This window comes from Sylvia atricapilla, chromosome 1 (genome assembly GCF_009819655.1).
Source record: "Sylvia atricapilla isolate bSylAtr1 chromosome 1, bSylAtr1.pri, whole genome shotgun sequence".
In the NCBI taxonomy this organism is placed as follows: domain Eukaryota; kingdom Metazoa; phylum Chordata; class Aves; order Passeriformes; family Sylviidae; genus Sylvia; species Sylvia atricapilla.
Genome location: NC_089140.1, coordinates 8,051,531 through 8,076,662, shown reverse-complemented (window position 1 = coordinate 8,076,662; position 25,132 = coordinate 8,051,531). Strand labels below are relative to the sequence as shown.

At 37.9% G+C, this 25,132-nt stretch overlaps 1 protein-coding gene across 7 annotated transcripts in view; it reads right to left on the bottom strand.

Moving 5' to 3' along the window:
* The window catches only part of RBM33 (RNA binding motif protein 33), a 98,667-nt gene that overhangs the window by 55,107 nt on the left and 18,428 nt on the right, over nt 1-25,132 (bottom strand). For 6 of the 7 annotated variants that reach the window (XM_066314441.1, XM_066314402.1, XM_066314408.1 and 3 more), the window contains exons 5-10: nt 23,195-23,495; nt 21,946-22,056; nt 14,893-15,064; nt 9,926-10,134; nt 7,772-8,078; nt 2,546-2,604 (exon numbers count right to left, since the gene is read on the bottom strand). In XM_066314441.1, the coding sequence (XP_066170538.1) occupies nt 2,546-2,604; nt 7,772-8,078; nt 9,926-10,134; nt 14,893-15,064; nt 21,946-22,056; nt 23,195-23,495 (1,159 nt within the window). The remainder of the gene's footprint in view (nt 1-2,545; nt 2,605-7,771; nt 8,079-9,925; nt 10,135-14,892; nt 15,065-21,945; nt 22,057-23,194; nt 23,496-25,132) is intronic. The other variant, XM_066314415.1, reaches the window with a different exon arrangement.

Sequence of the window (25,132 nt, the reverse complement as noted above, 5' to 3'; positions counted from 1 at the left end):
GTTACAAGTCATTTCATCAGTCCTAAATTAACAACACCTGGTTTCCAATAGATTTAGGACTGGCAATTGATTAGCACTGATTGAAGTTCTTCCCATATTTGCAGCACACAGGCTCTCTGCACTGAGAGGTTTCTGTCCTAGGTAAGAAAGAAACTGAGAGACAAATTTTTCCTTCAGTTATGGCACTGCCCACTTCTGGTCTCTTCTTGCAAGATTTTAATTACTTTCACGTTTCCACCTCTGCCACGATCAATCAAAAGAAACCATCCAGTTCAAAGTTCAGGGGAAAGCAGACTGCAAATATTTAATTCTAACCCCACTATCCTTTAGAAACAAAGTAATCAGAAAAATCAGTTAACTATTATCCTTTGATTATGCAATCATAACAACAAGAGTGAATTCAAGTTATTATATATCCAGAGATTCTTTATACAATGAAGAAAAGGCTGAATGAACTGTGTGTAGTGTGGAGTAAGTCTTTGATCTTTTTCAAATGGCTTGTCAAAATCGTCTAACCATTGCTGCATTGCTTTAAGTCAACATTTATACATAAACAAGTGAATTATAATAGCACAAAGGCATCTGACAAGTAACAGCAAAAAAGGTAGTTCTGCAAGATAAAACGTTAGTCAGAAAGTAAATTTGTCTTCAGCTCAAGAGCTAACATACTACATTTAATAAAACAAACATGAGATATGTACACAGTGACACTTAATTCCTAATCCTAATATGACTGATAACCTATGCAAAATTTATAAAGTACTTCATAAGGGAAGTCCACTTCATAACTCAGTGAGCCATGGAAAGATGAAGCAACTTTCTCAGGGTCATGCAGCATGTTACTGCTGAAGTAGGAAAAAGCCAGTCAGGTCAACCAAATGACAGTGCCAGATCCTCCTAGTTAAGTCAGCCCTCCTTCTCCTTACTAAAATTTAATTATACTGACTCTTTACTGGTGCATTGCTTATAGAAATAAAAAGCAGCAAGCAGTCAAGTTTTTCCTGCAGGCTAAAGAAGGAAGAATCCTACCAAAAAATGTTCCATTTACTTTATTCCCGTCTAAAACCTGCTGCATGTAGATTAGTTATGTTTGCCATATTTCTCAACTTGCAACCCTGAAAGTGAACAGAATTAAAATCTAATTTCACTCTCAATTAAAAAAAAAAAAAAAAAATGCATCCAGTTTTTTTTACACTGACGTAAACACTTCAAAGATGCCAATTACAATGCCTTTAGAGGTATTCCTTATCCTCCAATTTCTTTTCCATCCCAAGTTGTGTTTACTGGTAAATCAACTTAATATCAAAGGAAAACAAATGCAAAACACTTGTTCTCATAAAAAATAACAATTAAAACTACTTTCAAAATGTAAATAAGGTCTCCCTATAATATTAAAATTTTAAAGTTGAAAAAAAATATTTCCTCTGAAAACCACAAAATTTAATTTAAAAAAGCTCAAAAATAATTTATTGAAGATAAAATATGACATTAATTTACTTAATGAAACTGTGAGTTTACAGTTTAATTTTTTAAGACTTCACAGAAGAAATGCAGCAACGTAAAGACTATTTTCCTACAAAATACAGACATCAAAATTCCTCAGCTACATGTCCTGTATGAAAAATATTCTGCATTAAAAACAACCAGGTCTGCACTGGGCAATCAAAAGTCACAGCAGGTTTCTGAAATCGGCTTTCTTCCAGCACATCTGATCTCTATGCCAGCAATTTACTGTGTGATACTACACAGATGTTCAGACATCTATTTTCCTCCTTTAACACTGCACACATCAACAAATGATATTTTTGTGTGTTTTATATATTTGGAAAGCATAATATACAAGTTTTTACTTGAAAATACTTCAGGTATTATTGCAACCTAGGTATTTTGCTTATTTTGATACTCTGATGACCATTTAAACCAGAATTTAGTATAACAAAACTGGAATTATGAGAAAAGTTCTAGAAGCATGCACTCTTTCCATTCAGAGAAATAAAAAATTATGAAGTGACATTAGCCTAATGGAGCAGCTAAGTGTCTTGTTTGTTTTCAAAATTAGAAACATAAAGCAAGGTCATGCAATGCCAGTTCTATTTTTTATATAAAAAACTTAAGGGTGTTGAAATACCTCTAATAATGATAGAAATGATTGCTGCATTTTACAATAAATACATATTACTGCTTTTTAAGCTTAAGGATTATTTCAAATAGCCTTTTATTATATCAAATAAAATAAGGATTCTATTTATACAGAAAGAGTCGAGTAATAAAATGAAGCCCATATTCCTTAAGACAAGATGCATTCATGCCTTTCCCACTGGAGAGACTGGTTCAACAATTTTACAGTTAAACAGAATTAATTCTACTCTCAAAAATCCATTGACCTTAAGCTTTTAACAAACATTTTCAACTGCAGAGTGTATTGTCAATATTTACAAATCCTTAAAATTATATTTCACTAGAACAGCTTTTATTTGCTATATTAATATTTCCTTGTAAATGTATGCTTATCCATATCAGAGAAGAAGAAACAGCTGCTACTCACAGGAAATCTCTGGGGTCCTACAGCAGGTCTTGGCTGGGCAGGAACTGGCAGCAAGGGCACTGAAACAAGAAGCACCTTTTAACACCATTTGTTTCACCTAACAGTTGTAGTTATTTCCAAAAGCAATTGCAACAAAAAGCCCTGATTAAAATCTGCTACTTTTACCCTCACATGTCACAGTTCCTACAATTAACTTTGAGCAACCGTTCCCTCCCCTGCAACATGCAACAGGGCAATTAGGATTCTCCTAGTTAATTTACATAATTTAGTTCTGCATTTTCCAGAATTAAATTGCTCCTTGCTGGAGGAAGGCAAACTAGAATAGTTATTCAGCCAAAGACATCTTTTAGACAAAGCTGACAGAGACACTAACAATAATTTCATGTTTCAAATACATGATTAATTTGCCTTCTCAACTTCACGCCACTCAACATTTGCTAGGCATCTCCCAATCTCACCACCAAGCTGCCACAAGAAGCAGGGACATGAGACACACTAACTGGTGAAAATCACTGCTCGTGAGGGTAAAATGAGGCAGGCAGCTGCAATTTACAGCACACAAAAACTACTTAGTCTGGCCTTGCCACCACAGTGGTGTGAGCAACTGTGATCACAGAACTGCTGATCTCAGATGAAAGACCATGACTGCATAGAGACACCAAGAAGAATTAGGAGACCTTTTCCTGAAAACCTCCAAAACTAGTATTCAGGGGGATTAACATGGATGATTTGTCCTTACAACTGCACTTTGAAATGCTAGTTATAAAAAGCTATTTCCCAAAACATTCACTTCATGTTATGGTAAAATGCACAAAGTGCTACAGCTGGATCACTCTGGGAACTGAACCTATATTCAAATCTCAATACAAAATGTAATGACAGCTTTCCCATTTTCCAGAGTATTTTTTATTTCCTCTCACAGTTGTGTAAGTGGTTAAAAATACAAACATTTCCATGTTAAATAAAAGGCCTAGAGAAGTTAAATAAAGCACTTCAAACCACACAATGTGTTTGCTCATTTACTAAAAGCTTTTAATAAGATTCCTCTCCAGTTTGTTTTTAGCACTTCTGAAAGTGATAGGGAAACATATTCCAGGCAGGGTTAAACACTGACTTTGCAGACAGCTACTGTGTTACACTTCAGAGCAGGAAAGATATTAAGAAATGCTGCTTGTCTGAGAGAAAAGTTGGGAGCATTTCCAACACAGAAGTTTGCTAAGATGCCTCAAAAATCCCTTTTCCCTTGGTAACCAAGGCACAAGAAGTAATGCATTAGTAGGTTTTTTTTCATTTCATGTCTGTGTCTGGCTTCTGTCCACTTTCGTTAAGTACTTGTGGTTTGCTGGTTCAGAGCCTGATGGGGTAAACTAATTGCAGCAGCCTTTCAGCACAGGAGCACTGTGTGCAAGCTTTGTATCACATTACAGGAGAAAATGACTGGAAAAGTTTCATCCTGGCTCCTAATGAACATCTGTCGGTATCAAACAGCCACGGCCACACGGAAAAAAATGGATAGGATGCTCTTGATAGACCTACTCCTAAAATAGTTCAGGTATTAGAGATCAGAGGCACTGAGAAAAATAGCATAAGGTGGGAAACGTAGAGAAATGTCAACTGAAAAGAGCACTAGAGTCTATTTCAGTATCCTGCCTGCAGCAGTAACATAAATTCATATATTTATATATTTTAAACAAATTACTTTAATACTCATGAAAGATAGTAGTTCAAACTCTGTGCCCTTTCAATCCTTGGACACTTGCTTAAGCAGCAAAGAAGTCTCAAGCCCTCATTTTCTTGATGTCAAATATTCCGTAGGTGTGAAAAGTATGTTTCAAAAATAATACACAGCATGTTGTAAGACACTATTTTAAGAAGATTAAATTGCTTCTTGCTATAAATTCCAACACTACAGTTGAAAAGATCAGGAAGCAATTCCCACACTGCTTATTCAGGAGAATTACAATGTGATTTTTCCCAAGACACCAAACAGTTTTCAAAAGGTAAATGGCATACTGAACTGCCATAAACTGCTCATTAGTTCATGTCGATTTTGGCAGTGCCACAGTACCCCTGAAATAGTTACTTGTGGCATAAACATTTAAGGGGAAAAATGCAACATCTATTATCACAGATTCCATCAGTACTTCATAGCACATCTAGGGGTGCTCTTCCAGCACTAATAAATTCATCACACTCAAGTTCAGACACACATTCAGCAAAAACTCCTACCTACAACTCAAAACTAATTTGCAGAATAGGACACAAAGAAAAGATAAAACTAAGTGACAAATGATACGGGATTCGAATGCCACAGGAGGCACAGCTGAACACCAACTGCACAATACCTGCAGCAGGTATCCACAGAGGCTCATTTTTTAGGGGTTTGATAGACCAAGTCCCTGATCATTTATGAAACTTCAAAGACTCAAAATAGCACCAATTCATTTGAAACAAAACTGACTTGAAAGTAACTATTTTTTCAAATCAGGATTCAAGGCTGGGCAGGGAGATGGTGGCTACTGTGAAGAGATTTTCCTTTGAAACATCAAAAGAATAAGCCAATGATAGGATTCTTCAACAGTGCTTCTACCCCTTTTCAGGCTGAAGCAGCTGTCTCCTAGAGCTCTTATCCATGGTATTTTATGCACACGAAGATTTTGTAACAATTTACAGGAGGTTTGAGTCTATTTTAGAAAATACTGATATAGTGGATGCATTTCAAGTCTCACTCAAACCAAAACGATGTTTAAAAAGTGTATTTCTATGATCTGCAGTTAGGAAAAGTGTCCCTGGTGCTGACAATTAGAAGTGTGTGAGCTTTATCCTGCCATAAAATTAGAGAGGAAAAAATGCCAGTCTACGCTAAAACATGACAGCACACCATTAAAATTACCAGAACCTAAGTATGCATATCATGCACTTCCAGACATGGCATTTTTAGCTTCCAGGCATCACATTTTCAACAACAGAATCCCAATAAACTTTGCACCTATCTGACTGTATCCTCCATGTGTAAAGCCCCTCATGTATCTGGAAATATGTTCAGCCAAGAAGGGGCAGGACATCATCAAGAACACAAAGTCAATCTTTCATCCTCCCCATTAACCTGAAAGAAATGATGCTGTAAGTGAAACACATCCTTTTGTTGTCAACCACCAGTTTCTGCCTACGGGGGCTTCAAGTAGAGAGACTAAAGAAGATTTTTTTAAAGAAAAAGTTTGGAACAGCACTCCCTCCCTACAGTGAAATTTCTACCTACCATTTGCCTGTAGTGACTGTTTTAAAATTCATCTTAATATGCAAATACCACTGATGATGTTAAAATTATGTTCATTTATCTACAGAAAGCTCCTGATTTCCACCATATTTTCCTTGTGCAAGAGTTTACTTTCACGTAACATAACTGTACTGCTACAGATTAAGAGTGAGATGGCCACTACTCTCAGTCACTGCAGGAGATTCAGCTTCCAATATGGGCTTTCTATTCAAGAAGATAAATTTCTACATTGACTTAAAAGATTGTATTTAATAGTATGCTGCACACCTATTAGCAGAAAACTTCAGTAGTCTTGCCAAGGAGTCTTTCAGTAAAATGAATGACACAAAGGGATTTCACGTGAAGCAGCTGCTATCATCAATACACAGAGCAAAGAATGTCCTTGCTAAATGCTGGTTTTAACACCATTCAACAACTGATCACTCATTCTCCAGGGCTGCTCAGTCTAAGAGAATACCTGCACTTCTACAAGTCAAGAAATGAACGTGCACATAAAGTCAGCAGATGTAAGATCTACAAAAATCCAAGAACACCCTCTCCCTTACAAATCCAGTACTGAAGATCTCCTAACCTGCAGGAGGTACACAACTTTCTGGAAATGAGGATGTGCATGAAGACTGAAAAACAGACTATGAACAAGACCAAGCAAAGAGAGCTGCAACAGCTACAGCGCCACAGACGTAATGGTAAAGCTGAGAAGAGCCTGAAGCTGCCGAGTAATGTGAAAAAAAATTCCTCAGACAGAAGAAAGAAAATACACTGGGATACTTTTGACACTAGGCAAAAGCACAAACCCTCAGTAGTCATTCCCAGGATTAACATCACATTTGCTTACCTACATAGCAAAGACCTGGCACTGTTTCACAGGGACAGAGAAAAGGCATCTAGAATAGTCTAAAAGCAATTTTTGCTTCTCATTAAATAGCAACTTAACTTTGGTAGTGCTAGAAAAATGCACAGAAGGCACAAATCCAAGAATAAAGGGTCTTTTGGAATGTTTCCAGATAATCTGTCCTGATGCATAATTCGATGGGAAGCACCACAGGGAAAAGCAAAATAAGCTCTCTGACACAGCTACTACAAAGCCATCTGTGAGAAGCACACCAGACCTCCATATACTGGCAATATTCTACACTGCCAAATTCCTGGTTTTCATTGGTCAAATAAATGAAGCAAAGAGAGCACAGGCTTGGAGTTCTGCTGATATGAAGGGGGGGGGGGGGGGGAATACAGAAAACCTAATTGTAAATATGTATAAATATTTATATATTCCTTTAGTCTGTTTTGTCCCAACATAATCAGAAATCAGAGCTATGCAGGTTTCTCTTTTTTTAACCCTCTTTGGGATTAAATACTTCCTAAATAAGCAACAATATGAAAAGCTTTGCTGAGAGCTACCCTAAGAAGCACAGCCTAAATGTTTGTGTTAACTTAAGAGAAAAAACATATTTGTGTATTGGCAAACCAGAACAATTACAGATGTGATTCTGTGAAAGAATTGAGGGCATACATCTTGTCATGTAAGGACAGCAACTGGTATCTTTCACAGAGCAACTACATTGTGAGGAGTGTCTCAGTCCCCTCCTACTGAAACAGGCAGATGGTCCTGCAAAAATTACAAATTGCAGTACTTCCCTAGTTTTGAAAACTGACATTTATTGCTTTTTGAAAAGCATTCTCTTTTCAGTTTCCATTTTTACTGCTCTTCTCAGGCTTTACATTAGAATAACAAACATGATAAAAGCTGAAAACGCTTTGCTTGTTCAGTTGGCCACAGTCCAACAACATTATGTCTTACTTCAGGCAAAACATTTGTTTCAAGCTTCAAGAAAAAAGCCAGCAGCCTGAAGCACATTTCCATGAAGTGATAAACAAACAAATTGTTCCATCTCTGGCAAAGAATGAGATGAGTCATGCTTGCATGACTGGGAAGGTGTTCAAAAGCTCACCTTGTACAGGCGTCACTACCGTCCCCTTGAAATGTGGGTTTATGTGAATGTTCTTCGGTTGCTGAGGTGTCACTGGAGGGGGAGTCATCATTATTCGGGGTGTTTCTATCTGAGGGGGCATATGTAGCCCTGGAGGAGGAGAAGAATGATGCTGATGCTGTAAAGGAAGCAGAGATTGTAACTGTTGCTGCTGCTGCTGTTGTTGCTGCTGCTGTTGCTGTTGTTGTTGTTGCTGCTGCTGCTGTTGCTGCTGGAACAGACTCATAACAGGTTGCTGGTGTGTTGGAATTAACCTCTGTGAGTGAGTCTAAAGTCAGACAAAAGAACAGAGTCACTAGGCTTTAAAGTTTAAATATCCTGACATAAATGAGCACAAAACCAAGACATCTCTGGAGAACAATTAAGGTCAATTATGAACAGAGAAACTTCCCTATAATCAAATGGAACCACTAAAAACCATCAGCACAGTAAAGCAAAGGAGCAATCAAAAACATTCACATGAAGGGAGGACAGCAAAGCAAAGAAGCAATCAAAAACATTCACATGAAGGAGAGGACAGCAAAGAGCAAAGAAGCACGGGAAATGCAGACACATTCCCTCATTTTTAACAGTGAAACTATCTAATTTCATATGTCAGGGTCCTGTGTATGTCAGTGTTATTAACTGCAATAAGGTTTATGTGAAAATCACTAGAAATCTGAGTCCTAGTATCAAAACAAATCCACTACTACCTTTTGTCTCATGTATAGATATGCCTCTCTGAGATAAGACCTAACGTTAGCAATGAAAGTCAAAATACAAATTCAGGTATCAGTGCAGCACAAATTCAAATACTCCTCAACATCAGTGCACACCTACCCACACTTCTTGAAGAAAAAACTCATTTGAAGGTATCTTTCAAAGTATCTTTGTGTCTTTCCAAACACAGAACAAAGTCTCTTGCTGCCCAACTCTCAAAAACAAACGGCAAAAATTAGTGTTAACTAAAAAAAAGTATTGTGCCTCTTTTCAGAGACATGCTTCTGCCTCTCAAGTCACAGCTACGAGATCTCAGCCCTAGTTCAGTAACTTCCAAACAGAAGTGCAAGAAGAGACCCAAAGGGGTAACCTTTCAGCAACAAGTGTGACATTGTTTCTTTTGGCAGCCCTGTACATGAAGCAAAGCAGCTACACAGTAGGCACCAGAAGACACTGTGACGAGCACAAAAATATTTATATTTAAAATCAAAATAGCTTGCAACGACTGCAGCAAAACGGAAAAAAAAAATTCAACCTTCACTGCTAAAAAAGCATGAAATATACTACTGCAGGGCTCTCAAGCACTGAGATATCCACTGACTCCTGCCAGTGACCAGCACCTACTTACTGCTGTTGGAAAAAATCGCCTTTGCTTAACACAGCTGACCTTGTCCTGCAAGACATACACAGACTTTGTTCTACAATCTCAGCTTCCAGTATATTTTTTGACAGTGAACAAAAATAAGTGTTGATCTCTTGATCACTTGCTGGAGTTGATTTTGGGTTTTATAAGTGTTTTTTAAAGGAAAAAGTAAAGCCTTTTATATTGTGATACAAAGCACAGCAAAGAAAGTAGTAACAAACAAAATTTCATTTGAAATCCCAAAATAATAACTTATCTAGTAGTGATGTGGTGATTCTGTCCTAGGGTTTTATTTACCTCCATAGTAGCATAGCTTATATGCAAATAGATTTTTTGAAGAAGTATCAGCAAAAATATTACCTTGACAGACCCAAGAAGTATTTTACAGAACTGTGGTTTTTAAACCACATTATTAAAAACAATGGTGAACTGAACATGTTTCCATGTTGCATGTAGATAAATTCAGATAAATTCAGTTTTTCCTCCATCCTCCTGCAAACCAGCAGGTAAGTCTGACTGTGACTTATCAGTCAAAACGCACTTTTCATTTGGAGGTCTTGAGATTGCTCAGGGTGAAGCCATTAACAGGACTAAGCACAAACTTTACAATCATCACATCACACAGAGCCCATACTGCCTAAGAGTGCCCTTCAAGAGCAAAAGGTCTACACTGGAATATATATTCCACCTTTGCAAAGGTTCATGATTTAAAATGCATTTCTCCACAACTTCCTTGCAAGGATGCTCAAAGAATACTAAGGATTAAAAGGTACCATTGCTGCTGGCTGGTTTGGCAGCAGTGCAGGCCTGTGATCCTTCATTCTTCCCCTGTCATTATTGTCTCTCCTTTGTTCTCCCATTCCGTGGCACATAACTGAGCCTCCTCTTCTCCCTCCTCTCCTGGAGCCGTATCGGCCCTGCTTAAGCTGCCTCTCCCTCTCTTCAAATTCACGTAATGCTGCTTGGGCTTCTGCAGAAAGCTCTGTGGAGAGAGAAATGGGGGAAAATATTTTAGCTTTGTGCTGAAAAGGTGGAAAACACAATGACAAATAAAACACTGCCAGAACTGCAGAAGAATCCCTGTGACTAACGTAAAATTTGCAAGCACTTTGATCTCCTTTAGGTGGCATGTTAACATTTCATTAAAGGCGTCTTTAAAAGGAAAAAGCACAGATACTTGTGTCTTTTGCACAGGCAAAAAGCAGCAGATAAACGAAACAAACATCAACAAAAAGATTTGGTTGTTTTCTTTTTGAAGAAGGTACTGGAGTCTGCCCTCTGCTATAAAAGGAGGTTGCAGCTCCTCTCAAAGTTTTGTCATCTTTAACATCTCATTTATCTGGCAAGAAATGAATCTCCAGTAAACTTTACAGTAATGGATGTGTTGAATCTTCCATATAAACAGACTTTATGCACCATACACTTCTGCATATAGGCCTGTTCCAAGGAAGGACATTCTCTTGCTGAAGTACATGACTACCTAATTTTTGTTTTATTTTATGCGGTTTAAGAACCAGCTGTACTGCACAAGTGGAAATTCCACTGAAGAGAGAACACATTAACATCTGTGCTCAGCTCAAGTCAAACACATGGCTGCTGATAACACTCACCCAATGTATCACAGGTAAACACCAGAGAACATGTGGTACTACTCAGCAAATATGACAAATTTGCTTGAAACCTTGGACAATGCTGACAACATTAAGCAAGAAATGATGCAGTAACAGACCCAGGTAATGAAATCACCTGGAAATACAAAAAAGGTCTACAACTGACTTCAGGAAAGACACCATGAAAGTACAAGCAGAACCACTCATCAGGTTTCAATCACTCACAAGGAGTATTAATAAACTAACTCAAACATGCAGCTGAATCTTTTAGTCAGATCCTTTGTTACTCTTATTATTGATTTCTTCCTCTAACAAGGCAAAATTAAACTACTAAAACCAAACACAGCCTGGACAAATAAAAGCATATTTTGAATTAATATGGTATTTATTTGTCAATACTACCCACAGTGGCCATAATATCTGAATATAAGAATTAAAGTAATTAGTATGTGGCAGGAGACATTACTACTGTGTCTCCACAGCACTAGATACCCTCTCCCAAGAATACATAACTAAATCAATTAGAAAACTCTTACAATTTTTTGTGAGTCTAAAGGCCAAAGCTACTTAAATCACCATCTTGAACATCTTCATAAGTAATCTCTATTAGTCTTTGAAGTCGAGGATTGACAGAAGGGCAGAAAAGGGTGAGCACTGAGCATTCCCTCTGGGGCAGTTGTTCTTACTTGGCTACAAAACTACCTGCATGACTGAGCTGCAAAGACTGTAAATTTGCATGTCCCAGTTTTCAGAAGTATTCAGCACCTCTACAAAGCAGGAGCTTTTCAATTTTTAAAAGTTCTGAACTTGCTGATGGCCTGTAAGAACACAGCAAATATGACAGACTTCTAAAAGCCCAGGATCTGCCCGAGTTTCCTATTTCATTTTTGCACAATGGTGATAAGTTTCTCTACCTCCTTTTCTCTCCACTCTGACACCACAACTGAATGGCATAAAGTTTTAACAAATACTCATAAAATGCCACCTTTGCCCTCAAGGCACCTGCACAGCAGAGCCTAAGACAATCAGGCTTTATCAGAAAAATCTTACAGAATGCTTAGAACGAGGGAAGGAGCCACAGTCCCTTAAGTCTCAGGTATCAAATGTGCATTTCTGGAAAAAAAAAATTAAGAGAAACGTACTCTTGCCCAAAGCAGTCAAAAGCATTTGAGGCAAGTAAAACAACTGCCATAGCCATCTTTGGCTGCCAGGGATCAAAAAAGCTGGTTAGATGGGAAAAACAGAGCTCTGATTTCAAGTCTCCTTCCTTTTCCCACCTGCAGCAAGTGGTGTTTTGTCAGTCACCCACAAACACGAAAAGGCCCATGTAGGCTTTGACCTGACCTGCCTGAAAGACACACCACTACTTCCCATATATCCATGGGGGAACACAGAGCCACTGTGTTGATAAATAGCAACTCTGTTTTCTTTATCTAGAAATGATCCAAGTCCTGCAGGGCTTCCTGGGCATGCCGCTGCTTGGACAGTTGTTTTGTTTTCCCAGCAACAGGACAGGCAGGGCAATTTTTCTGCCATCTTCCAAACTACAATCCTGAACTCAGCAAAGCTGTAGTCTGGAAAATAAATTCCTATTAAATAGCTTAGAAATCACCTGTGAGGAAAGCAATTTTTAATGAACTTGGGAACAGAGCTTTTTTCCTAAAAATCAAGACTACAGCCAAGTGACCCAGCCTCTTGAGCACATACTGAAGGACACTGAATAGAAACAGTTCTGGAAGAAAGAATGGGCAAAATTATTTTAATTAAAAAAAAATTACTTAAGAGCACCGTGCTGATTAAGATTGGGGAAGGCAATGATAGCACCTGTGCAAAGTCTGTCAATCTTGGATATGCAGAATCACTCTCTTTAAAATACATAAATTGCTTTCCTCCTCACTTTACACAAATTTTCTCAAACTTTTAAGGCCATGTCCTTAAAGGCACAGTCCACATGCTCAGCTTTTCAGCCAGAGTAGGGAACACATGTAACACCAACCTTGGAAAAAAATATCTCAAACAAAACCATACACAAATTCATACTCATATTACATCTATGACCACAGAAGTACAATATAACTACTGGATTTTAAAAATACAAAGATAACGTCAACATGAAGCATACTTCCCCCAGAAGATGCCACAGAGGGCAACTGTCCCACCTGTGAAGAATTGGCTTAAACACGTAAGTACAGGTTCAGAACCTTCTTGTAAAAGTTAAGACTGATGCCATGAGCCCCTCCAGTGCTGTCTGTAGCTACACATCACCACACATTAAAATACAGTCAACTGTATTATGAAAGGGGCTGCATATTGAATTTGAAAGCATTGTGTCCCACACACAAGCAGAGGAGATGGCACAGGAGGCGGTTTTGCAAGGAGAGGGGCAACAAAAGCAGTCCCTGCTTCCCTGAAAGCAACCTCAGACTGCTATAGAAAAGAGGTGATGAGAAGAGGAAGAAGAGATTCTCTTTCCCTTCCTGGGCTCTTCCAAAGCACAGCCAGGCATTCACATGAATACAGCTCCTCCCTGGCTAAGAACTCGTGTACAACTACAAATACTTATTCATTTACATATATATGCAATATGTTGCCATTTCTTTTCTCCTCATCATCCAGATCTGCAAACTGATTATACTCTGTGCTTCTGGACACAGAGCAACTGCACAAATTTAAAGCACTTTAATTTCCTAGCCCTGCCTGAAATCTCAGCCATGAGGCATCACAGTGAACATAAACCAACTAAGCAGAGCATAAGAAGTACTGCCACATCCAACTGACTTCTGTTAGCCCTTTGCAATTGGTTCTGGCGAAATCTGAGGGTTTGGGTTGTGCATTTTTGATTAGATACAGAGGGAATATTTTAGTTTGGCAATACCAAAGACATTTTTCCTCTTCACATTCCTTAACAGGCAATTACATCCAGAGAATTATGACAATTCCCACTCTGAGAAGACTTCACCTACAGGCACCAAAAGAAGATTCGTGTTTCTTATCAAAGGTGACAAACTTGGTATTGGTGGAAATCAACTGCACAGCTGTCCTACAATATCCCTCTTCTGAACTTTGAAAAAGGATTCTTTACATTATCTTGGATGAAGAAACGTTTAGGAAAGATCTTAGCTACGTTATTGAGAACACTGTATTTTATCAGCACACACTTGGTCTCATCTTGACTGTACAGTTCTCACACATAGTTAATGCAGTGAATCAGCAATTATTTTTCTAGTGTCTCTAAGTGTCAAGATTAATTTCACTATTGCTGGTAATAAAATGGTTTCAAATGACATCTTTAATCAGTAAGTAAGAATGCACTCCTCCAATAGAGACAAGCTGTCACAAAAGGTCACCAAAATGTGACAGGATGGAAATTACGTTTGTAACTTCAACTGAAATGTTAATTCCTCTTTGAGTGTTTTCTGAACTATGTTCATATTTTAGAGTAAGGAGATGTAGGTCTGCAATGAAATTTCAGTTTTAAACTATAGCAGCTGTAAAAAATTGCATTATAATCTTAAAAGGAAGAAGGTATTTATATGCTAACAGATTTTTTTGTGGTCTAACCTTCTACCACATGGTCAGTTTTCTGGTCTCTATCAACAAATTATTAAGAGAAACTAGTATGAACAGAAACCATTTCACAACAGCAATACTGTGGTTTTGCCAAACATTAGTTTGAGAAAACCTCTTTATAAGGAATCATCCATATCTGCACTCATCTTTTCCTTGTATCTCAGAGCTATATCCCAGATCACTCAGAACTACATTTAAAACTCCAAATCACTGTTCCTTTAACAGCCAAGCTCCACTACAGGCTTTTTCCTTATTGGCTCTTTTCTCTATATTAAACTAAAGAATAAATCCATAAATACAGGAAAACAAATGCAATTGTCATTTACCTTGCAATTATGTGCAAAAATTGACTTATTCCAGTGCACTCTTGTTTTTTAAATACTCTGTTTTGTAAAGCCATCAGCACCTTTTGCACAAACAAGACACGGTCTCTGTGGTTTGTAAAAATATGGTTTTATGGCTGCAAACACATTTGGAATGCACCTCAGCTAAAACACCCTTTGCCCTTTACTGTCATTCATTACAGCTCTGCAAAACAATCCACTGCCACAAAACCTCACCCAAAGTTTCTGGAATGTTTCTCCTTTCTCTTGTCACATCTGAGAGCCTGATGATGGTTCCTTCTTTCCGTTCAGTTTTGAAACGTAATCGTCCAGACTCTTCATCATCATCCTCTTCCTCATCAGATTCTTCTTTTGTTTCTTCTTGAAGTTCCAGAGACCCAATAGCTGCCTGAAGCACAAAAACCAGAGGATATGCAGCCTCAAAAAACCAAATCTCTTGTAAACAGTATCAAAATCAAAGCTTTCTTTAAAAGCCCCTTCCTACAAATTTTGCTAGCATTATACATTGTGTTCATGTATAATTCAGTGAACATTTAAGAGTTTGGTGGTTTTTTTGCAATAAAAATCTATGTACTACATAATAAATAATAAAGTAAAATCTATTTAGAAAATAAATTTGCTGTAATATTTAAGGGAATACTTAAGCTCCAGTCAGAACCTCCATCTGATTAGGAGGTACTTCTGCACACAGATTGACATTTTATCACTGAATTGACTATGATGCAAATCTTGGTTATCACCAGATTCAAATAATAAGAACAGCAAAATCCTAATTTTTTTCATCTTCTTACAACTGTCAGTACCATGCTGTTAAAAAACTCCAACCAAACAACAAAGATACCCCTGCATCTCAATCCCATTCCTCTTGGTATTTATTCCTTTACTTAGTACCTCAAATACTTCCCAGTTTCAATTCAGTAATTGATGGGGAGAATGAGAAAAGGATTGGATAAATATGAAAATACTACATTTGTATTCTGGATACTACTCAAATGCTTCTGGAATTTACTTTTCAGTTCTCTCTAAAACAGAGAACATTTATTTAAATAAAACAATGTTCCAAATGAGAATGGATCCCTCTCAGTCAAATAAATAGGAACTAAAAAAAAATTAATTTTCCCATGCTGACCTGATGAAAATATCCAGAATGTTACACAAGTTATAATGGATTTCTACAGCAGAAAATTAGAAGTGTTCTAATATCTCCATAAAAATTTTTGGTTACTATGTATTTGATTATTTCTTGTACAAGCCTACTTTTTCATTTCTTAGAGCCTGTTACATTAAAATGCACATGCATTTTAATTCTATGCATTTTAATTCTATGCAAAGCCACTAAGTACATCATAAATTTTATGCTGCTTGAGGACAGTTATTAAAAATGAGCCAAATCTAACATGCAAAAATGGTTTAATCTTCTAATTAACCAGATCAGTGCAGAAATTTATACGAGAAAGGCACAGCAAGTGTGACAGTCAGGTGGACAGATATTAAACCACATAATGGCATAATTGTGCGAGAGATTGAAAATTTCCCTATCCAGCAGCATAACTTTGTCCATAACCAAAAAGAAATGTGTGAAGCAAGATCAGAGACAGGATGACCTGGCAAAACAATTTCTGCTTTAAAAGACAGCAAACCTTACAAAGCTCAAAGCTACTCCAGCTTTGGTCTGGTGGAGAAATTATCTGTATACTTATTTCCACAGTTTTAATGGGCCACTGATCCCATATTGTGTTTTATCCATTCCAGACAAACTTTTAAATGCTACATTTCCTGACCTCACAAAACTGCTTTAAGATACAGCTAAGAGAACAGTCAAATTTTACAAAAGGCTTTAAGGCTTTCATATTACAAATATATATATATATTTTGGTGTAACAACTTTATCATATTTTTTAAAAAAAGCAGGGAAAAACAGGAGGCAAAGCAGGAGAAACAAAAAAACCCCTTCAAGATGGAAAGAAATCCAAACCACAAAAGCAAACCCAAACTGAGCACAACTGGTCTAATTAACATATCAACATATAATCAAAACACCTTTGAGGGCAAGTTGATACTCATGGAACAGAGGAGAGATGTTAGCAAGGAAAGAGATGCTAACATGTTTTAATGAAAACAAACAACACCAAGGGAAAGACAGGATTGGTATTTTACTTTGTAAAGAGGAACTCCCAAAAGAGCAAGGAGTAGCAATATCTCCATCAAATCTGTGTTTTTATAAATATCACAAACTCCATAATTTTACTTCCTCTTTGCTTCTTTTCAGAAACTTTCCTTTCAGGACAAGGATTTGGAAGCCAGAACTGGAGGAGCTGTTTTGCAAGACGCCCTTACACTACACTGAGCCTCCTGCTTTACTCTAAAGCATAAATCACAGACACATCCACTCTCTATATCGAAGGCTCTTAAAAGCTACGTTGGAATTCTGGTTTTTCATTAATCAAAGACTGGTCTCAGTCATGCAATCTCATCTGTGAGTGCTAAATTTAATCGTGCAAGGTTCTATGTGTAGCTCCAACTTCAGAATCAGGACTAGAAAGGGTAATGAAGCCTACATTGTCCTGAAAACTTCTGCTATGTTTTAATGAAATGCCATTAAAAAAAAACACAAACACCCCCCCCCCCAAAAAAAACACCCAAACAAACAACCAAAAAAAACCCTAAACCAGCAACAACGACAACAAAACACAACAAAAAATAACAACCTCCCCCCCGCAAAAAAAAAACCCAGACACAAAAGAAAAAAACAAAAAACCCCCCCAACCCTGGAGAAACTCTGTTGCATCTTGACAATTATTCATTCTAGAAAAAGAAATCTATTCGAAAAAGAAAACATCCCAAGTTCTGACAGACTCTTAGACAATCAGCTACCTACAGAACAATAAAAAAAAAATCTCAAACTTTTCTAGACTAGCACTATTCTACTCTTATCCACTCACACCAATTTTGAAGCCTTGGTCTGACTCACTTTATCCATTAGCATAATGCTCATGCCACCCATTAACCAGCAACAGCCATACAAGCATTAAATATCAAAGATAAAAAAGCCCCAAAAAAACCCCAAAGGTGCCAATGAAAAATCAGGCACCAAGGCAAGGCAGTGCTGGAAAATGGTAACTGACCCCATGTCCACGTCTGATTACACTTATTATTGAGGGATTTATGCAATGGAGACACAAACGTGTTGGACAGACACCCACATGATGTTCTCTCCATACAGCTCCAGGAAAGGTTGGCTGAAAGAGCCAAGGAAAGGGTAGGAGCACACACTCTTCCCCTGCAGTTTCTTCTGCAGTTGTAAAATGCAAGACTCCTGAATGATCTTTTCCAGCTAACAGATGGATCTCTTTTGCCAACATTACAGCATGAATGGATTCTATGTTTCAGTAAGACAAAACTGCAGACACAGAATTAAGACATATTACTACTTACAGGATTGGCTTCAACACTTGCTAATCAAGAGTATCTCTGCGTGTATATATAAACAGTCTTTGAATGGCCACTTCAGGTCACTGGACTGGACTCACCAGTTCAGGCTTCTCAGCAACTCTCCTCAAAGGGATTTCATTACATTTCCCACTAGGACACCTTGCCCAAAGCTACTGAAGAGCTTTCCTGACCCTTACATAGAAACAGAACAACCTTCCTTCTGCCAGGAGGTCAGGGGTTCCTGCCATCCTCATTAAAAGACTGTGCCATAAATCCCAGCCACCGGGCAGAGCTCCTCATGTTGGGTTATGATCTGCTACAGAGGAGGAGTGAGTGCTCCTGCCCCAAAGAGCTCCCAGGCAGCTGCAGGAATGGCACCAGACACAGCCCAAGGAAAGCTGCAGAAACACTGACAGCATGATCCTCCCAGCCATGGGATCCTCCCAAACAGCACTCAGGAGAGCTTTCTGCCAGAGACTCATAAAATGTGCAAAACCAACTAAATTGAAGATTAAACAAAGAATTTTTACTAACAAGCCATCAAAAGGGAAGTGGAGGCATCTACTACAGGCTAACACTGAAGAAGCAGCAATTGTTTAATCCCAGGGGATCAAGAAATAACAGGGCAGGTAAGAGGATATTATACCTATTCCAAGGGCACTTCGATTCCACAGGTGAAAAATGGAACCAAAAAAATAAGCCTAAGTGCCTTACAATATGGTTAAAAATTTGCTGTTTTGACTGGCCTTTTTTTAACCACTTTCCTCCAGGCTGGCAGGTATTGTTTTCAAACTTGAACAACAGAACTAAAGTGCAGAAATTTTGGCTAAAATCAGATGGGACAATTCAGACAGAGTCACTGGCCCTTTTTTTCAAGCCTATATTCTATCAAAAGAAAAGCAGTAAGCAGCACTTCTTCATGAAATTCCTTCTTGATTAAAGTACCCTTCATTTCTCATCAGCAGAACCCAAGACACGGTTTAAATTATGCAACAATAAATCCCCTATCACTGGCTTCACAGTTTACTTCCAATATAAAACAAAGACATTAAGAATTCAAATTTCATGAGGTTTAATTTTTATGAACATTTCACAGAAGTAATTAGTGATATTTTTCCTCTAAAATATTTAGGACACGATACCTCATGTGGCTGCTCTACCACACCTATTTGCTGCTAAAACTTCTGGGTGTTGGGTTTTGCTTTATGCCTTGGGAAGGCAAAAACATTCTCTGAAGCTTTGCTACATTTTTCAAATAAGCCACACAGAGTGTTTTTTATTTAAAATCCAAGTTCTGCAACTTTCAGTACTGCTTCAAAAATAAACTTTATCTGCCCATTTCTCACTTCTCTCACCTCACCTCCCTGATTCACTTGTTTCCTCCCATCATGTTCCAATTCCCCAGCCAGTCAGCTTTTCTCTTGGTTTATTGAAAGATTTCTTCATTCGATATAGTAAGAGGCTTTAGTTGATTTTAATGCAGTAACTGCTTAAAATAAAACACCACCCAACATCCTTCTCTATTGTTCAGATGCCAGATTTTAACCAAGAGAAAAATAATTATTTTTCTCTTGGTTGAAATGCTCTTTCTTTGTACTGCATCCATTACAGCTCCACTCCTGTGCTGCAGGAGAACACCAACCCTTACCCCTGTTTACAAGCACTTAGATTTAAGGAAAAGTGCTGTTATATAACACTTGAATAAAGAACAGAACTCTTCAGAGCTGGGGACAGGCATCTAACCATGCAACGAACAGAAGTGAATACTCTACTAAGGTTCTCTCTCATGGTGCTATTCTTTGGAGAGTGCAACTGTGAGCCTACTGCCAAATGGAAGTAAGATCCATACAAAATAATAAAGGAACAAAAAGATGGTACTGTTTTGGAAAAAAAAATAAATCTGTGACAACCTACTACTAACCATCAGAATAAAACCAGAGGTAGAGAAACTGAAGGTATGGTCCATAACATTCACCTTATACGAAGAAGGAATTCCATAAAAGCCCCATTTATAAAATCAATTAAAATTTCACGCTGTTGGTACCTTTTGAATGAAACAAATTTAATTCTGAACTGGAGAAATTTAGACAATGCGATTATTAGAGAACTCTCAGTCTAGAGTTCATACTCCCCAAATGAAGCTGTGCTTTTTTACAGCAGTAAGTTTGGTACTGAGTCCCAGCTATGTACTGAATTTTACATGATGTGTGCTGTGTCCATCATCCCAGACTGTGGCTGCAGACACCACAAACGCATCAGTCCACCTCCAAAACCCCAAAGCAAAAATGGGAATCATCAGTCCAGTGAAGGAATAAATTGTTCAAGGAGATTCAACACTTGGCAAGTAGAAAATTAACTACATTAACATGTATTTGGTGCAAGATGTTAGGCTTGCAACAATGAGGGCTGAACAATGCAGGTGGCCCCTTTCAATGTAGATCCCCACCCAGCAAAAAATGTTGTTTTACCAAGATAGGGTTGATACAACTGCAGCATCACAGCACACCCAGTTGTCAGAACTTCATACAGTAATGCTGCTGTGTCTTTGAGGAATTAATTTCCTGATGAGTTAAAGCTCCAAAGAGGAAATACACTCTGACTACGCTTCTCAGCAGGTAATCCATTCAATCCTATTTAATTAACAACTGGAATAAAAGTAATATTAAAGCAGATTCCTGGTGGGGAAAGCAAAAAAAAAAAAAAAAAATCTTACATCAAAAACTCGCTGTGAATTAAAAACAGTAGTGATACTCTTGCCAAATAACAAAAGGAAAAACTTGCAGCAGAGGTAAAATGGCAAGATAAAAAAGCAATTCTTTAATGAAAGATTGCAGGTGCACAAAATACGGCATTGCACACACATGACACATGATTTCTGTAATTTGTTAGGTTAATTAATTAGTATATCTAGCCAGTACATCCAACAGTTATCCCAGTAACCCAGCCCTGGGTCAGCTGGTCCAGGAGTTTCTTTGCCCTATTTTCTTGTTCTGTCTCTCAGGTTCTGGTAGAACATAAGATGTCCTTGCCAGGAATTCTCTCCTTAAGAGTAAGGTTAAACAGAATTTCAAGTATGTATAGGAAGGGTTTGTTAAACTGTGAGAGAGGAAAAATACTAGAAGCTACACAAATATATATATATATATATATATATATATATATATGTAAATCTACAAGGCTACAAATATATGAAAAATACATAAAAAGCTAAGAAATCTTTAGGCATCACTACCAGGCATTAGTGAATGCATACTTTGGCATAAGCTTTCTTATTGCAAATGAAAGAAACTCATCCATTTTTTTCATCAAAGAAGATAAATCTCACCGGAATTACAGTCTCAACACAACCTCCAAAAAAGTCTCACCTTTGCCTGCCTAAAATACCAAACGTTCCATGCTTACACTCCTCCACAAAGGGGGATACCCGAGAATGGTATCTACATCCCAACAAGCACCAGTGATCCATCTGGTAGAGGGAAGCACCACAGCTCTTGGGGATTGAACAGACTGTGCAGTATTACTGCCATTCCTACCCAAACAGGCCCCTGAAGTCTCTCATGTTGAATCCAAGACTAAATATGCACATTTTGGGCTCTCCCTTATGATTTTAATCCCAAGGGGGAAAGCAGGTCTGATGTATCTGACAATATAGATGCTATCACGATTCATTTTATACACACACACACACACACACACTACTACTACTACTAATAATAATAATAATAATTCAACACTGGCAAAGTTGCATCAATCCTTACCCAGCAGTATGTACAATTCTACAAAATCAAATTGTAACAGAACTAGTTATTTTAAGTTTCTATTAAATCCATGACATACCTCTTCTGATTCATTAGCCATTGTCTGGGATTCTTCCAACTCTTCATCACCTGCATACTCTCCTTGTTCTTCCATTGCTTGCTCATTGTATGATTGCATGTAATCTTCATCCTAAAGCAGTAAACAGGAAGGTGAAGAGACACAAGGCCAACTGAAGAGGTGGGGTCTGACTGCATTGCTGCAGCTTCCAGACTGGAAGTACTGCATCTCTCAGAACAGTCAGCTATATAAGTGATATGGCACACATACAGCATAATTAGCAGGGCTCTTACAATTAAAATTAGACAATAATTTCAGTACTATCAAAACCAAACCAGTTTCCATTCATATCCCAGCAATGTCATCATAACGATCCCATTTAATACTTGCCATTAGATCCCATCATAAAGATCCCATTTAATAATTTCCCCAACTACTTCTATCCCTCTGCATCCACTGATTACAGATTCATAAAGCAAACACTGCAGGACTTTCCTACAGGAAACACCCATCTATAGCACATATACATTAACATCAGATTTTACTCCATCAAGTATAAACATTCTTAAAGCATCCTGCAAGTGCTTACATATGAGTGCAATTCTGAAAAATTATGAACATAAAACAAAAGCCAAACCTTGCTTAAGTTTGCTTTTATTTTCAAATACCTCACTGGTAACATACAGTTTTAATTAAGATTAAATCATTTCATTAGCAATTAAAGCCAGTGCATGTTCTCTAATATGCTGCTTAAATTATATTGAATTATGCAGGTGACATTTTCTAAACTAACCTCCAATCTCTTTATTCAGGTTTAGACAGCTCTCAGTTACAAAAAGGATGAACAAGCAGGACATCAATCACTTTGGGATATTAGCACCTTAAAGATGTCTTTAGCAGGTCAATAATCTTTTCACCTTCGAAGGACTTTATCAGATCTTGTCTAAAGCCTGGATAAAAGCTTTTGCATTAAGTACTTCTAACAATTGGCAGTGTATCTCAACCACACAAAGCTGTTTTCTTCCTTAAGGATACAATCCTCAAGGTCATGATTCTCAACTGCCTTCCAGCATGACAAAGGAGCATTACCTACCGCCAAACAAGCTGTCAACACAAACTTTGTCACAGCCTAGATAAAGAAACTGGCAGACAGTGATAATAGGTCTAATTTCCCCTCCTCCCTAGGGAGGTAAACAGATTTTAAATCAGTCTAAAACCCTATGCACGTGAAGCAATGTTATCTTTGAAGATACAATAGAAGGAAACTCACTGGAAATTCATCTAGGGGTTCATTGATTTCAAGGTCTAGCACTTCATCTTCTTCTCCAGGCTCTTCCCCATATTCTATTTGGTCTTCTGTCAGTTCAGGATCATTGCCTTCATAGTGTCCTTCCTCTGCATACTCTGAGGCATATTCTTCAGGTGCTTCAGATTTGTCATAACCAATTTCATCTTCCCCTTGGTCATACTCAGACTCATGCTCCAGTGAGGGATCGTTGATGGACTTGGAGAGTTCGTATGATGTGAGGATGCCAGAGGTGGCATTGAGGCTCACTGTGACACCTGGAGAGCTGTGGGACAGGGGGAAAATTCAGAGGCTGAAGTCTAGCTGGCAACTACTCACTAAGATTCAGCAAAACAAAGCCAACAAACGTAAAATCTCCAAGTTGGTGGACAGAATTATACCCCATACACTATTTGACTCCATGCCATGTTCTCATAATGCATACTAAAATGCAGCTTATCACCAGCTGCAGGCTGTTTGACCAGGGGAATCAAACCAACCAGATGGTTTAGCAGGTCAAACTGGCAAAAGTCCTGCTTGGTAACCAAAGCAGACCAGATTCAATTTTAATTCCAAGACTAACAACAACAAAAAATTACACAAAATTACTATAACTGCATCTGTTTTCCCCATCTTTCAGAATATATTAGTAAAATACTTTTTACCAAATGCATTAACATTGTTCATTCTTTATTATCTTGAATTCAAACTTGCATTTTTATGAAATATTTAATGTTCTACTTAACACAAAATAAATAGTCAAAAACTGTAGTTTAAATTATTAAGACATTTTTAAATAGCACAGACACTGGAAAAAAACCAATCAATACAAAAACTGGCAAGTTTATAATCTGCAGGCAGGCAAAGCAAAGCTCAGTTTACTGTTTACAAAAGCCAGTGCCATCAACACAAAAAATCAACTAATCAACAGCAAACTAGTTCTTGATTTGAGAGCTCCAGGTATAATGAACACAAATAATTATTTTTTTAATAACATTCCTATTATTCTCCATTTTCCTAAGTTAGGGGGAACAAGATCCAGGCAGCTTTGAGCTACTTGCCACTTTAAGAGGGAGAAGATTTAACACAAAAGTGAAGACATTATGCAGGATTATCATTATCCTCCCAACTACAGAAGCATAAGGTTGACTGGAAACATAAAGGAAGGGAACAGCTCTCTCTGGCAATAGGACTGCTAAAAATGCACAATTTGTCTACAGAAACCTGTTTCCACTGGGCAGTATTATCACATTTGAGATACTTTATCATCACTGTGTTTGGTCACACAGCCATCCCTGCTACCCAAGGGTCTCAAGGAGCACATACAGCAAAAAAACAGCCAAGAACAATAACTGGGATTCCCCTTCTTGAAGGGAACAGTCCAACCCTCACTCCTGCAGGGAGGAAAATGGCAGCCAATGAAGAGATTGATGGTGGAGCATTTTATCACACCCTCATCAGTCTAACATAAAGACAGGAGTCCTTATCCTAATTACAGCTAAAGACAGGAGATCTCAGATGGAGATACACCCGTGTATGTTATACATGTACACATACATTCATATCTCTTCAGATGACATGCCCTGCACAGCATGCAATAAGGGAAAGACGGAAAAACACGCCAGTAAAACACAACAATGGCACTGTATCACTTTGGCATCACAAGCATCCTCTCTCCTACTTCAGTCCAGCTTGAAAAGCAAAAACAAGAAGACACTCATTTTGACTTGTACAGCCCATAATTCAGCTGAGGAGCTGTATTACTACAGGGTATTCACAGGACAGGATCCTCAGTAAACTCGCATGGAAAAATCTGCTCCAGTCTATTAAGTCTGTTGAAAATCTTCTGCTGTGTAATCGTACACAAATATTTAAGCCACAAATTCCCCTCCTTGGAGTCTTAGGATGCAAGACAGATTTTTA